Here is a 16,493-nt window from a genome sequence, read left to right on the forward strand (position 1 = left end):
GTCTTCTTTCCGCCATTTTTATTGTGGTTATAGCCTGAAAAGCCGTCCATGAACGAGAACAGGCCATGCCCTGCCTGTACGATCGACTAGAGTGTCGATGTGTGGAAGTGGGAAAATTCATCCTTAGGACTGGCTTTGTTTAGGTCCCGATAGTCAACACACATGCGTACCTCCCATCTTTCTTTGGTACTGGGACAGACATTAGCCAACCACTCAGGGTACGTAGAGACTGCAAGAAATCCGGCTTCGAACTGTTTCATGACTTCGTCCTTGACCTTGAGGTCCATTCTGGCTTTAATCTTCTCAATTTCTGCTTGATCGGCTTTGCTTCCGAGGCAATTGGTAGCTTGTGCACGACAAGATTTGTTGTCCAATCCCGGCATATCCCTGTACGACCATGCGAAGACATCTTGATGATCTTCGTAAGAGTTTGATCATTTCTCCTTTTGTTGTGACGTTAATAAGGCTCCGATCTTGACAATTCGTGGGTCCTCTTCGGTACCAAGATTGATTGAATCTGTATCCTCAATGTTTGGCTGAACACCTTTCTCGTGACGTTCTACCAAGTCTTTGATTTCTTTAGGCGGGTACTCCATTTCGTCCTCAGACTCTTCTTCGATCCCCATGAGGTCAAAGTCGAGTTCAAGATCGAAATCATACTCATCCCTTTCAAATTTTGTTTTATCTGGGTACTCATTTGATTGAGACATATCCCTTGAAAACTCTTTTTTTGATTTTTGGAAAATATCTATTTTTTTGCAACTTTGAAAGCTTTTTGATTTTTTTGACTTTTGATAAATTTTTGATTTTTTTGCTTTTTGAGGAATATTTGTTTTTTGTTGCTTTTCGAATACCTGAAATAAGAAGAACAATCATGCGAATTCGTTAATAAAGATAGGGAGCCCTCAAAACAGTCTTTACCCGAGGACGAGGGCTCGTTATGATCCTCGGGCAAACTAGATTCGTTTAACGGAGTTTTTTTTTGGAGGCCTCAACAGCCTCAAGGGTCAATGGGAATTCCTCCCAATTGTTCAGAACTTCCCCTTCTCTGAGGGGGCGGATGAGATGTGAAAGTGTGATGTGTTGGGTGATTTGGTCGGTGGTTCGGAGATAACCATGATCTCCGATTGATTTTTGTCAGATTGGGGCATGGTCCCTCCCAAGCTTGGTGGGATGACGACTGATGCCCAGTCAATGCCCGTTGAAAAGGGTGATTTTTTCTCTTGGTCGTAGTGATTTCCACGTTGGTTGATTTTAAAACGGTCTCGGATAGACTTTCGTTGGAATCCCCATTGAATAAAACATCAATGCCTTCTACGAAGGATGGTTGGGACTCAACAACTGAGTCTTCTTGAAAGTGCAGTGGTGCGATTTTTACCGTTTTTGCCCTTTTTGCCAATGGTGGTTCCGATAGGTTGTCGGGTCTGATATGAGACTTTGAGAAGCTAACGCTAATGTGAGGGACTCGGCCGAGGTTCCAGACATTCGATTCCCGATTTTGCTTTCTTGCTAGTCGAAGTTCTTTCTTCTTTTCTTTCATTTCTGCTATATCCTTCTTTGTGGGCCTAAACCCCAGACCAAAATAATGAGTATCCTTTCTTGCTTCGACCGGTGTAGCTCTTCCTCTTCCTCCTGGTCCCAACCCATGCTTGGGTCGATAACCTGCCCTCTTCATGATCCGACCAATCATAAGGTTTGCTCGTGATAGCTTTGCTCTTACCTTCTCCTTCCCCTTTTCGATGTGATTGACAGCCGCGAATTGGTACGAATGGTAGAGTGCCTTGTCCTTCGTCATTTCTATATCAATAAATGGCACGTCCGGAGCTCTGCCGGGCGGGATCAAGTTTTCTGCCAAAACGGATATCATTCTCTGTCCCATGATGAATTTGACTCTCTGGTGTAGAGAAGAAGGTACTGCCCCTGCTATGTGGATCCATGGCCTGCCCAGTAATAAATTGAAGGTTGTCGGTATTTCCATGACTTCAAATGTTACTTCGAAGGTGCACGGGCCTATTGTGATGGGTAAATCTACCTCTCCCAAGGAGTCTCTTCTTGAGCTGTCAAAGCCTCGGACGACCTTGTTGTTGGGCTTCACATGAGACCAATCAGCGTTGAGCTTCCGGAAGGTTTCAAGTGGACAAACATTAAGCGCTGAGCCATTATCAATCAGCACCCTGGCAACCATCATGCCCTTGCATATGACCATGATGTTTAGTGGCTCGACGTGCCCCGTTCCTCCAGGCACAAATTCATCTTCAGTGAAAATAATGGGATTGGGGGCCATTATCTGGCCAATCGTTTGTTCTAGTTGCGTAGGTGAGGTGGTTGCAGGTACATGCGATTTTTCTAAAACTCTCAGTAATGCTTCTTGGTATTCTTCTGACTTTTGTATTAGACCTAGGATACTGATTTGAGCTGGCTGTTTGTTCAATCTGTCCACTATATTATGCTCTCTCTTGAGGATGAGCTTAATAAAGTCTGTGGCTTCTTCGTCTGTCACTTTCACTTTTTCTTCCGTCTTCTCCTCCTTATACAGCTTACCCTTTCCCTTTGCTTCTCTTTTCTCTTCGTCGGTCACCCCTTTGCCTTCTTCCTTGATTTTCACCCCATTTTTCGATATTTTTTTGTACCGCCCTGCCCTTGTCATATGCTCAATGTCGGCCACCATTGCTTTCTTCATGGCTTCAACCCCGGAGGTTGTGGTGATGGTTGTCTCGTAACTCCAGGGAACTGTCTGGATAGAGTTATAAGGGAATGGTTTGGGTGAGTGTATGGTCATGGGAGGTGGATCGGGTTTTACATTGAGGATGAGAGGTGGTGGCGATGGTTTTGATGGAGTGTATGGGATGATGAGCGGTGGTCGTGAAGACGAGGTGTATGGTATATGGAGAGGGGGTCGAGTTGATCCTGGGAATATGGTGGTGTGTAGGGTATAACAAGGGGAGGTCGGGTTGAATTTTGATGATGGGGTGATCCGTAAGGTATAACTAAAGGTGGTCGGGTAGCGGTATTTTGATGAGGGGGATGGATAGTGAGGTTGGCCATTCTGAGAGGTAGCTGTGAATTCTGCGATGAATCTGTATAACGGTTGACTGTGTTAACCGTTGACGTCCTTGATTCCTTCGTGAAGCGTACCCTGACTTTTGCACCGATAGGTGCTATCAAATCCGAGGGATTGAAGTCGAGTTCTCCACATACAACATTTACCCTATGCCCACTCCCCTCTCCATTGTGAGTAGGTAGGGGGTTTTGGTTGATGTTTTGTTGTTGGGGTGGGTTGGCAGGCCCATCTAGGATGAGAGCCTTTTTATCGATCAGGTTCTGTACTTGATGCTTGAGCTGCCAGCATTGATCTGTGGAGTGACCTGGTGCACCCATGTGGAATTCACAGAGCAGGTTAGGGTTGTACCCTGGCCCTTTCACAGCCTCAGGATTTGGTGGACGTTTTACCAGATATTCTCCTCTGAGTAAGAGTGGCAGTAATTCTGATAGTGTCATGGGCAATCTGGTAAATACTCTGTTTACCCTGTTAGGTCGTGCCTGCTGGTTTTGCCCATACTGTGGTGCTGGTTGTGCTTGCAGAGGAACTGTCTGAAAGGGGTTCTGTGGTGCTGGAGCCCAAGCAGCTCGAGGTACTGGCGCCCAAGGGACTTGTGGTGCCTGCGGCCTCTGAACTGGTGCCTGAATGAAAAGAGGTTGGCTGGGTTGTATATTGTTGACTTGAGCTTCCTCTAAAAGGCACGAACTTCTTTTGTGCCGATGTCCCTGCCGCTGCGCTTAAGGCTGTGAAGTCAAATATTAAACCAGTCCGGATCCCGTCCTCGACCCGGTCTGCCACTTGAACTAAATTTGAGAAGGTGCCTGTGGTATGTCCAACCAGATGCGTATAAAAGGCATGCCCTAGTGTTGAGATGAACGTGGTGTTCATCTCTTGTTCAGTCATTGCAGGCCTTACTTGTGAGGCAGACTCCCGCCATCTCTGGGCGTACTCTTTTACTGTTTCCCTTTGCTTTCTAGTCATCTTGGCCATATCATTTCGATCCAACCTACATCTGTGTTGAACCGATAATTATGCCAGAACATTTCAGCCAAGTCTTGCCAACTTTTGATAAGCGTATGGTCCAATCCGGAAAACCATTTGAGTGCAGGCCCTGTCAAGCTTCTTTGAAACAACTGCACCAGTAGCCTGTCATCTTCGCCGTATTGGCACATGGATCCGCAGTATAGTTTTAGATGTGACAGAGGACACCCCACCCCATTGTACTTCTCAAATTCCGGACATTTGAATTTGGCCGGCAGCTGTGCATTAGGATAAAAGCAAAGGTCCCTGAATCTTGTCCCTCCTAGAGTATTTGCACCTTTCATTCGTCTCATCTCTTCTTGGAGAGACTCTATCTGCTGGGCCATTTTGTTATCAGTGACATTTTTGGCCTCAGGCACCCTGAAGTCACACTCATCATCTGGGATTACCACCGGGGGTGGTTGATTCTGTGGGATGTAAAGTGGAGGGCCCTGATACATTGGCACCGTAGGAGGTGGGGTGGTCTGTTGATCTGGTCGTGTCTGTTCAAGGGGTTCCGGGTTTGATCCAGATGCTTGGTGCTGAGCGGCTTGCGCTTGTAAGAAGTTAGTATTACTAAAAACAGCCATCAACATTTGTTCTTGTCTTTTCGTTGTTTCTATGAGCTTCGCTATCATTGCATTAGCTTCGGCAAGTTCACTTGTCGCAGTTGTTGTGGATCCTCTGAGTTGCTCATAGTTGATGTAGATCGAAGGAAATACGGAGGCTTCTCAGGGTGTTTGTACTTCTTTCGTTTGGCCACCTTGGGTACAGAAGACCAAGCATTACTATCTTGTTTACAAAAAGAAAAATGCCTGACATTTATTAGGTCGGGTAAAGTTATTTATTTTAAAGCAAACGAGTTTTAAAGAAAGAGTTCTTTGGCTTGGAGCCGACATTAACGTGAAGTTGGCATTAACACGGGACTAGCAAAATATTTTGAAAAAGAATTACATCACACAGAGCTGGCATCGACACGGAGTCGGGAAAAATTTTGAAAAACGTAGTTTCATCAGCACGGAGCTGGCATCGACACGGAGTCGGTAAAACATTTTGAAAAAGAAATTTCATCAGCACGGAGCTGGCATCGACACGGAGTCGGTAAAATTTAAAAACGATTTCATCAGCACGGAGCTGGCATCGACACGGAGTCGGTAAAGCATTTTGAAAAAATGAAATTTCATCAGCACGGAGCTGGCATCGACACGGAGTCGGTAAGCATTTTTTAAAAAATTTCATCAGCACGGAGCTGGCATCGACACGGAGTCGGTAAAATTTAAAAACGATTTCATCAGCACGGAGCTGGCATCGACACGGAGTCGGTAAAATTTGAAAAAATGAAATTTCATCAGCACGGAGCTGGCATCGACACGGAGTCGGTAAAATTTTTTAATTTTAAAAAGAAATTTCATCAGCACGGAGCTGGCATCGACACGGAGTCGGTAAAATTTAAAAATGATTTCATCAGCACGGAGCTGGCATCGACACGGAGTCGGTAAAATTTAAAATGATTTCATCAGCATGGAGCTGGCATCGACACGGAGTCGGTAAAATTTAAAATGATTACATCAGCATGGAGCTGGCATCGACACGGAGTCGGTAAAATTTAAAATGATTACATCAGCATGGAGCTGGCATCGACACGGAGTCGGTAAGACATTTTGAAAAAGAAGATTACATTTTGAATTTTGTACACCAACCCATTAAACAATTCATTTATGCCATGATTATCCACAAATATACTGAAAGAAATTTCATTGAACTATTGAAAATTGTTTGACAGATAAGATTTTCATTGAATTACAACTTTCAAATAATCCTGTTTTACATTCTTTTACATGGACGCTTGGATTTGTTTTGATCGTCATCAGGATTGCTGGGACAATTAGGCTTGCTTCTTTTAGTTCTAACGACTGACTCTTTGAACTCTGCTGGTCCATCTGGATACCCTAAGGTGCGTTTGTTCCACGCCTTCTCAATGAGATGCACTAACTTTTCAGTCAATGGTTCGGGAGAAAAGAATTGTTTGGGTTGAGGTAGCGAAAATTCTATAGGTACTCCGTACTGTTCTGGGATCAAAGCAGGTTGGTAAAAAGATGTCTCATCTAGTCCGATCAAACGGACATAATAGGATCCTTTGGTACCTAAAACAGGGTAGTCCGTCATCCACCAAGGGCATCTCAAACCAATATGACGTGCAAGACGAGAATCCAACCATTTGCCCCAAGCCTTGACTGAGTTGTGACGCACTAACATGTTTCTCTTGGAAAAGTGCTCTGGCCTATACTCGAGGGTTGAAGGAATGTCCACAATTTTGAGACGGTCGCAGAGCCACATATAAAGTAGGTGAGGGCTTCCTTTGAAATCCCTTCCCTCACCATTTTTTATGGCATCCAAACCTGAGAAGGTTTCAGCTAGAATAAGAGGTACGGGATTGGCTTTTCTAGAGAGCTGGGAAGCTATGTCTATGAAAGACTCAGGAACAGTTTGACCCTCGCTTTTGGAGGTCAGTATGTATTGGGCTAGGATCCCTAAACATAATCGATAGTCTCTAGTGGCTCTCCAAGCTTCTGGTTTTACATTGATGGGATGACTACGAGAGTGGTATGGACTCAATAAGGGTACTAAATCCAATCTCCCGTTACGGACTAAGGCCTTGGCTTCTTCCTTTGAAATGTTTAGGCCTGTGGCGAGATCACCAGAATATCCTGTCTTCAATGAAGGCCTGACTAGAGGACCTGAAGTAGATATCCCCATGATACCACAATAGTCTTCATGAGTAGGACACAAGTGCATATGCCCAATGTGGAAGATGTGAAGATAAGGATTCCAACGCTTAGCCATAGCGTGCAAAAGGTTCCAATCTATCTCAAACTCGTGAAAGTACAAGGCGCATCTCAACATGAATTTTGCAAAGTTGAATTTCTCTACGGTGTGCATCCCAGTGACAGTTGTTTTGACCAATTGGTCGATTGGGTTATTGCCTGCAGCCAGCATCCTGAGTTGACACAAGAGAATAGTTCAGTACATTTACAAGGTCTATGTAAAAATTATTTTTCTTTTGAAAACTTTGTTCTTATGGAAAACACTTTCTTGAAAACACTTTTTTTTTTTTTTTTTTTTGAAAATTTGATTTTCATTTTGATTTGAATGGCCCGTCTTATCATGATCATTGGATCGAGATGGACTGGGTCATTATTGAATTTTTGCAAGAACTGGATTCTTTATTGGGTCGGTGTACCCCTTTAATTTCTGAAAACAAAATTTTGACCCTTGAGGACAATCATACACTTTGATCATTCGCATACATCAATCATCGAGTTTCTTTCAACAACCCGGGAACACCCGCGATAAGTTCGAGTTGTGACTTACAGGGAAGGCTTCTTGACTCTAAGCTTACTACTGCAATGCATTTTTATCTGGCCACTCTTGCCCAAGCACACCTATATACCTCTCAAGCGTACTCAATCAGACGGTACGTGGTGACTTGGTTTGATATACCGTATAGGTGATAATCTAAAACTTCAATTCACTTCTCTGAAGCCAAAAATAGCCAGTTTGATCCCCAGTTGAGAGGTGGCGCACGATGCTGAGCAAAGGCCCGCTTAAGTACCTCTCGTCTAGAATAGACGTAATCTATCCCCCTCGTACAGTAGGGTACAGCGGGGCAGGATCTTGCTTAGGCACTGGTTTTGACCAAGAAGTGCAATTGATGTACTTGGATTATCTTTTATATACCTATGGGTACGAGTCAAGAGTTGTAGCTTTCATAAATGGTTTTCGCATCCCGCGAGGGGACCGACCACGTACTAGTACTACGTTGGCAATCGGGACATGTGACCGTGCGGCTTACAATAGGACAAAGGCTCAGGTCGCTCCAACGTGGGTGTATCAATATACCTTTCAGAATCACCTGATCAAACGGTATTGATGCCCCAGTTTTATATACCTTACGGTACGTGATTGGAGTTGTGGTTTTCATGAATGACGTCGCATCTCCGAGGAGACCGGGCCACGCACTAGTGCCACGTTGGCTATTAGGGACATGCAAGCGTGCAATACAGTAAAGTAAACGTGCTAGTGGTGTGTGCAAATAGGATAGGGTGCGCCCGGGGCATTTTTCAGATGAGTGGGCCCGTTGGCCAGATCATAGCCTTTTAGATAATTTGTCCGTAAGAGTCGCACATTCATCATCAACCAATCAATTTTTTTTTTTTTTCATCATTTTTTTCAATTTTACGAATGAACTAATCATAAAAGGACTTCTCATTTTTTTATAGTCCAACCGATGATCACTTTGAATTTTCATTTTGATCAATCAAAAAGTGGCGAGCGGTACGCCCTGAGTTTGGAAAAGATGATCCGTTTTGATCTTTTGAAGCCTTAAAACTTAAAATAAAAATAAGTTCCAAGAGGAAAGTTTCCAAGACTGATGTAAGGAACAAGTTGAGCAAAAAAAATTTTTTTTTTTTTTTTTTTTTTTTTAATTAATTTTTTTTTATAATTTTTTTTTTTTAATAAAAATTTTTATGTGCTCATTTTGAGGCACATTGCCTCTGGTTTTTGGCTTGGGCCAAATTTTTTTCCTTTTTTATGCTTTTCTTTCCTACTCATTTTGTATCGCGACGAGACGTCAAACGGAAATGATAGCGTAAACGATAGTAAATGAGCTCAAAAACCGATTCTGAGTTGTCAAAATGTTTCTGACTTTGTCACATTTGGTAGAAAATTTTGTTCTACCCCAAATCGATATGCACTAATAGCTAATCGGAGATCGGACGAGAAAGTTATGATCATTTTAAGTTCGACTGTCCATTCGGCCAAAAAAGAAGAAAAACGACTTTTTTTTTATTTTTTTATTTTTTTTTTATTTTTTTTATTTTTTTATACACATTTTGAGGCACATTGCCTCTGGTTTTTGGCTTGGGCCAAAAAAGAAAATTTTTTTTTTCATTTGTTTGATGATACGCATGCTTAAAATGACATAATCGGAGAAATAAAGTGAAAATCGGATTTTTTTTTTTTTTTCAAGTGAGTAAATAAATAAAGGAAACCTACCTAAACAATAAATACAACAAACACAACAAGTATTGTTAGCTTGCAAAAATAAAAAAATAAAAATAAAGATTGAAACCTTTCCTTTTTTACCAAAATAACCGAGTTGACACGAGGGTGGAGCCTTTACTCCCCAGTGGAGTCGCCAAGCTGTAGACGCGTGATTTCGTCATTATGATGACTACATCTACAATGATTTGGAGTCGCCACCATTCATATTGTAAGTGGGTGTGAATGGTCACCCGATGTGCATTTTTGAAAAAAGTGACATTTTGGCATTTTAGTGACTCACGTGGATAAGGTACGGATCAAACCTTAAGATCTGGGGTAAGCGGCTCGGTTGGAGAAAAGGGAAGGTGTTAGGCACCCTTTTCTCCCCACTAAATAGTGGTAACCTCAACTAACTCGATCATTTTTTATTTTTAAAAGAAGGTGAAAAAAATGTGCCACGTGGGTGCATATGTTCCCTAAGTAGGGATTCATTTTCGGCTTGATCATAGGGTCATTTCATTAATGGAAATGACCCTTATGAACCTTAGCCTTGGGGCCCAATCATCAAAAGGGGTAAAATAAAATAGAAGAAGGGGGTGTTAGAAGAGGGAAATAGTAGAAGGTTAGAGAAAGAGAGGGGGGTGTGCTTCAAACCCACCTTGTATCTTGTTTCTTCTTTTCTTCTTCTTGCTTGGTCTTCTTGAGTCCTTAGTATAATATGAGAGTGTGAGAATGGGAAGAGGTGATTAGAGAGAGTAGGGATTTCTTTTGTTTTAGTGAGACTTGTAGATGATTTGTGAGAGAGAGTTGGTAAACTTGGTGAGAATTGGTGATGGTTGTTAGTAGAGAGAGTGTTGGGGAGAAGTTTTGTAATGAGAAGTTGGGGGCCATTTTTGGGAAGAGGAGGAGGGTATTTATAGATGTTTAGGAGTTATTTTAGGGATATAATGGGGTGAAATGAAGAAAATGGGTAGAATGGTTATGAGTTTGAGAGAGAAGTGGGTGTAATTTAGAGGAGATTGGAGGGTATATAGGTAAGGGGGGTTAAATGGGTGAGTTTTGACCCAAATGGTTTGGATCCTACCCAACCCATTTGGGTGGAGTGTTTGGTGAGGTGAATTTAAGATGGTGGTTGTGATTTGATTTAAGAGCATGGAGGATTTAAATGGGTGGTTGATGATATTTTGGGAGGGTGAGGGAGATGATGCCATGTGTTAAGGTGGGTGGAAATGAAGGGTTGGGATAGGTTGATGGGAGAGGTTGAGTGTTTGACTTGAGAGGATGGTGTAGGTTTAGGTTGTAGATGTAGGTTTTGTAGGGAATGATGAGAGTAGATTAGGGGAGGTATAGGTTAGGGGTGTGGGTAGATGTGTTTGATTTGAGAGAAAAGGTGATGGGTTGATGTGTGGGTAGATGGGATTTAAAGCAAATTAATGGGGTAGGTGGTTGGGTGAGGGAGGTGAGATGGGGTGATGACATGTGTCATCTCTTGATGATAAAAGAGTGATTGGTTGATGTGGGTTGTGGTTTATGGGTTAGGGTTGTGGGTTGGATAATGAATTGGATATGGTTAATGATTTGTGGGCTTTGTAGTGTTGGGCTTGGGTTTTAGAAATGGTTTTGGGTTACGGAGGCGGAGCGGTGATAGTAGAGGAGGGGTAGGCATCCCAAGTCTCACATTTTTAATTTTTTAATTTTTTTAGATTTTAGTTTGATCAAAAATGCCACGTGTTGGCGAATCGGGCTTTTTAGGCCCGTTGGTGAAATTTGTCGAAAATTTGACGTTTTTTATTTTGGAAGCGGAGCGGTGAATGTTGGGAAGTCGTAAGGTAGGCCGAGTCTTTTTGGTAGGTCTCCTAAACCATTGAGAGGTCTTAGGGGCCTCGGGTTGGTAAAAATGTCACTTTTCAATGACTTGGGCCTTTAAGGCCCGTTGGCCCATTTATTTAGAAAATCGATATTTTTGGGCCCTTTCGAGAAGTGGCCCGTTCAAATTGAGGTGTCTACAGAAACAATAGATTGTTTCTTGCTTTTCCACGAAATAAGAGAATCACACAAAAAGATACAGAAACCAGTAACAGACTTGCGATCTGTGGGATTGCTGCCATGATCAGCATCAAAGTATGCACGCAATTCAAGGGAAGAGGTCGATGAAAGTAAAAGACTCTGAAAGATTGTACCCCGAAGATACCGCAAAATACGAAGAACAGCTGCCCAATGAACTGTAGTAGGAGAAGCAACAAACTGACTAACAACATGAACAGCATATGCAATATCTGGACGAGTAATAGTGAGATATACCAAGCTCCCAACAATAGTACGGTATAAAGTAGGATCTGACAAAGGTAAACCATCAGAAAAAGAATACTTTACGTTAACCTCAATGGGAGTATCAACAGTCTTATTATCCGTAAGTCTAGCCCGCTCAAGAATATCTGCAACATATTTTGACTGAGAAAGAAGATAACCTCTGGGTGAGCAAGCTACCTCAATACCCAAGAAATATCGTAGAGAACCCAAATCTTTCATTTCAAACTATCTAGCTAACTCTGTCTTCAAAACTGAAATACCATCAATATCATCACCAGTAATAATCATGTCATCAACATATAAAGACAGAATGATACGACCTGCATCAGTGCACTTAACAAAAAGAGCAGAATCATACTACTAGAAGTAAATCCAAGGGAAGAGATCACAACAGAAAATTTCTCAAACCAAGCACGAGGTGCTTGTTTGAGACCATATAATGCTTTCTTGAGCTTGCAAACAAACCCAGAATCATGTGGAACACCAGGAGGTGGCACCATATAAACTTCTTCTTGAAGATCTCCATTCAAGAAGGCATTTTTAACATCAAGTTGAGAAATATGCCACTGACGAACTGAAGCTACTGCAATAAGAGTACGAATAGTAGTCATTTTTGCAACAGGAGCAAATGTCTCCTCATAATCCATACCATACTATTGAGAGTACCCTTTTGCAACCAACCTAGCTTTGTATCGCGCAATAGATCCATTAGAATTAGTCTTGATCTTATATACCCAACGACAACCAATAACACTCTTACCAGGAGGTAGAGGAACCATATCCCAAGTACCTGTCTTATGCAAAGCAGAAAGTTCCTCATCCATAGCTTGTTGCCAAAGAGGATCAATAATTGCCTCTTTATAGGAAGAGGGCTCAGAGATACAATGAATAGAAGCTAAAAAGGAAGTAAAAGATGAAGAATAACAAGAATAAGCAAAATCTGGTAACTTTGTAGACTTACGAGTGCGTATGGATTGGCGTAGAGGTGGATCCACAATCTCAGACGGAGCTTGAGAGACCATAGGAGAAGAAGAAGCTTCAGGTGTACCGGAAAGCAAAGTGTCAGTACCAACAGAATGATCAATACAAATTGGTTGTAAAGATAACGGTGTAAGAACATGAGAAGGGGTATTTGAAGTACTAGGAACCTAAGATGACAAACTATCAGAATCCTCAGAAAAAGGATCTATACGAATAAGATCAGATCTAGTCAAGTTATGAGTAGTGGATGGAATAGAAAAGTAAGGTATATGCTCGAGAAAAACAACATGACGAGATACATAAAGTTTCTGAGTTATTGGATCAAAACAACGATACCCCTTTTTACCTTCACCATAACCAAGAAAAACACAAATAGCAGATCGAGAGGACAACTTGCTGCGTTCTACATGAGGACAAAAAACAAAACAAGTACAACCAAAAACTCTAAAGAAAGAATAATCAGGAGCCTACCCATACAACTTTTCGAAAGGAGAAAAACCTGAAGTATGAGAAGATGGAATTGTATTAATCAAACTTACAGCAGTAAGAACAGCTTCACCCCAAAACACACTAGGAACATAAGCAGACAACAAGAGAGAACGAGCAGTTTCAATAATGTGCCTATGTTTTCTTTCAGCAACACCATTTTGCTCAGGAGTATCTGTACAAGAAGTTTGATGAATAGTTCCATTTAAGGCAAGCAACTCACAAAATTTATCAGAAGTATATTCCCCACCCAAATCACACCTAAAACATTTGATAATAGCAGAATGTTGAGTTTTAACAAGAGCACGGAAGGCTGTGTATATCTCAAAGAATTCAGAACGATGTTTCATTAAATAAACCCAACAATAACGAGTATGATCATCAATAAAAGAAACATAATATCGAGACCCTCCTTTTGTGGCAACAGGAGAAGGTCCCCATACATCAGAATGAATCAAGTCAAATGGATAAGAAGAAATAGAAATACTTCGATTAAAAGGTAAAGCTGAAAATTTTGCCAGTTTACATCCACTACAATCAGAAATATCAGAAGTTTGCAAATTTCCTAAAGCCCCTGTAGAAACCAAAAATCTCAAACGAGAAGACGAAACATGACCTAGGCGAGAATGCCATAAATAAAAACTAGAAGAAGAAGGACTCAAACGAAAATAAGACAAATCAACACTAGTAGCAGCAGCAACTGGCACTTTTAACCCATCCAAAATATATAATCCTCCCTTCCTACGGCCTGTCCCAATCAGCTTCTGAGACTGCAGATCCTGCACATAACAAGAAGAAAAAGAAAACGTGACTAAATTACCAGAATCACATAACTGACCAACAGAAGCAAGATTTAATGTGAGTTTAGGGATATGATAAACATTAGGGAGAGACAAGTGCGGTGTGACAACAGAACCAACACCTGCTAAAGGCATAGGAGTGCCATCAGCAGTCATGACAAGAATAGAATTCGAAGGAGACATAGAAGTAAAAGATGAAAAATCTGGAGACATATGATGTGAAGCACCAGAATCCAAGACCCATACAGAATGTGACATACCTGAAGAACTATGAGGCAACTGACCTACTGAAGAAGAAGCAGACATAGCTTGTGGTTGTAAAGAGAGAAACTTCTGAAATTGCTCAGCCAGAGTACTAGGATCAGTGAAGGGATCTGATGAAACTACTGCTGCAGTATTAGACTGTGGTGGTTTATAACCCTGAGATGGTCTATGAGCATTAGATTGTGACTGGTTGCCAGGCTTCCAAGCTTGAAATTGCTGCTGCGATTGATTCTGCTGTCTCAACTTAGGACATTGAGCCTTCCAATGTCCTTTCTGCTTACAGAAACTACACTCATCGAAGGCAACTCGTGTGTAAGGCTTATTCTGATTATTAGAAGGGGACTTAGAAGGTACTGCTAACACAGAAGGACTAGAAGTAGAAAGAATTCCCTTTTCAGAATAAGACTTAAGACGTATTTCTTCAGCCAATAACTCACTAACAACTGAGTCAACAGAAGGAAGTGGAGAACGATGCAAAATTGAACCTCTAAGTCCTTCAAAATCACTGCGAAGAGCCGTTAAAAATTGTACCAACCGTTGCTGCTCTCTCCAAGCAATATAGGCACCACATGCCTTTAATTCTGCCGATTCTGTAAGAGCCAATTGATCCCAAAGATCTGTCATAGCAGAATAAAACTCCTGAATACTCATGTTCTTCTGTTGAAGAGCTCGTATGTCATTCTCCAATTGATACTGCTTTGCAAAATTGGACTGAGTGAATAACTTTTGCAGATGATCCCAAACCTCCTTTGCTGTCTCATACTTCGCCAACTGTGTACCTATGGAATGCTCAACAGAATTGTTAATCCAAGTAATAATTTTTGCATTGTTTGCTTCCCAGGTATCTATCAAAGCAGCGTAACCCTCATCAGTATTCCTAGGTTTCACAGAAGTTCCACTAACATATCCCCACATCTTTTTACCCTTAAGAAAATTTCTCGTCACGTAACTCCAATACGAATAATTCTTTCCATCCAACCTCACACTCACAGATTGAAGCGAATCGTCTCTTTTAGTAGCCATAATAAATAGAAACAAAGATAACCAGATCGTAAAAGAAAGGAAAACCAAATACCAGATTGCAGAAACTGAATGAAAACCCTATCGAAATCGTCTCTTTTCAGATTGCAGAAACTGAACGAAAACCCTATCGAAATCGTCTTTTTTCAGATTGCAGAAACTGAACGAAAATCCTTTCAAAATTGTCTAAAAAAAAACTTTGTGTAAGATCAAACCTCGTTCCATAAACGCTCTGATACCATGTTAAACAATCCAAAAACACACAGAAAAAGAAAAAGGCTCCTATTTTATTGATTCTACGTAAAAGCAATTGAATACAAAAAGAATGATTTAACCTAAATACAAAGAGACTATATATAGGTTAAGTCAAAGAAAATTGAAAAGACTATTCTACCCTTAAATAAACAATAAATAGAAAATTACCCTATATTTCTTAACAGTAGATACTCACACAACATCTCCTATTCATAGATCTACGCCAGTCTTTATACAGTAGGATGCAAAATTGTCTATTTTTCAAACATGGATCAAAGTAGTGGATCTGGGTTATTAAATTGGATCCTTATCAGAATCAAATGCTTTATCTAGATCCGAAGTCATCATATGAGCATGATTTTGATTAATTGGAGGGTCATTTTTGTCCTAGACTGACAAACTTAGGCAGCCAAAGATAGTTGAAAAAGTCATTGGATGCAATATGAAAAGAATGGAAATATAAGGACATATCACTAATATATTGAATTTACAAGGGTATAATTCTAATTACTGAAAATTTGTTGAAGACAACACATTACTTACTGGATGCATGGAACCCGGAACCCATTGATTAGTGGAGCCAACAAATATAGAAAATCCTAAACAATTATTTCTAATGCTCCCCAGTTGCATAAATCCTCTAAATAATTGTCATTAAATAATAACAAGTTGTGTGAAATTTTGGGGTTGATCCTTTTGTTAACCAAAATGGAATGTCAATGGTGATTTTACATATCTCATCACGAACTAATCATCTTCATTTCTTTTCTGATTGGACTTTTTATTGATTACTCTTAAGTCTTAAATAAACTCCCACACGTTAACACCTAAGTATTAGAATCTTACATTATCTTCACACCATATAATCCATACATTTAATGAAATATTTCATTTGAAATGATTTATTTATTTGGTTGATAGGAAGGAAGTCCATTATTTGGACACTATGATGTTACCTGGAATACACGCAATACATGGATAAGGTGAGGAAGAATTTTAAATGGGGTAGAGACAATAATATAAGAATTTTTTGGGGCTGCTTTTAGTTTTATTTTGATAAAAAACACTTTACAGATTCAAAAGTATATCTGTTGGTGCTCTTTGGTTTACACAATAGCCAGAAAGTTAAAAAGGGTTAGAATTAAGCTGAAGCTTAAGTTAGTGCAAAAATAAAGACATTTTGGGATTAAAATGTTCATTTTTCTTATTAATAATAAATTTTTTGGACTTTTTCTAGGTTTACACAATTGGTCTCTTCTTCACTCCTTGCA

General features: G+C 40.7%; 2 protein-coding genes across 2 annotated transcripts; both read right to left on the reverse strand.

Annotated features, from left to right (window-relative positions):
• Positions 1-1,253: 1,253 nt before the first annotated feature.
• On the reverse strand, positions 1,254-2,722 carry LOC147393476 (uncharacterized). The gene is made up of 2 exons (XM_086455014.1): positions 2,033-2,722; positions 1,254-1,940 (listed from the first exon to the last, which is right to left on the reverse strand). The coding sequence occupies exons 1-2, from the start codon at positions 2,678-2,680 to the stop codon at positions 1,803-1,805; spliced, it is 786 nt and encodes a 261-aa protein (XP_086311140.1). The 5' UTR covers positions 2,681-2,722; the 3' UTR covers positions 1,254-1,802.
• Positions 2,723-5,609: 2,887 nt separating this feature from the next.
• On the reverse strand, positions 5,610-10,870 carry LOC147393477 (uncharacterized). Its single transcript, XM_086455001.1, has 2 exons — positions 9,765-10,870; positions 5,610-7,058 (listed from the first exon to the last, which is right to left on the reverse strand). The coding sequence occupies exon 2, from the start codon at positions 7,055-7,057 to the stop codon at positions 5,885-5,887; it is 1,173 nt and encodes a 390-aa protein (XP_086311127.1). The 5' UTR covers position 7,058; positions 9,765-10,870; the 3' UTR covers positions 5,610-5,884.
• Positions 10,871-16,493: the final 5,623 nt, after the last annotated feature.

Source organism: Akebia trifoliata, chromosome 10 (genome assembly GCF_017979445.1).
Source record: "Akebia trifoliata isolate Shusen 1 chromosome 10, ASM1797944v1, whole genome shotgun sequence".
Lineage (NCBI taxonomy): Eukaryota > Viridiplantae > Streptophyta > Magnoliopsida > Ranunculales > Lardizabalaceae > Akebia > Akebia trifoliata.

Excerpts from the sequence above, each read along its gene's own strand:
- LOC147393476 (XM_086455014.1), bottom strand. The coding sequence starts at position 2,680 with ATGAAGAAAGCAATGGTGGCCGACATTGAGCATATGACAAGGGCAGGG. Across the intron at positions 1,941-2,032 it reads GAAGAGACTCCTTGGGAGAG|GCCATGGATCCACATAGCAG; the intron begins GTAGATTTACCC and ends ATTACTGGGCAG.
- LOC147393477 (XM_086455001.1), bottom strand. The coding sequence starts at position 7,057 with ATGCTGGCTGCAGGCAATAACCCAATCGACCAATTGGTCAAAACAACT.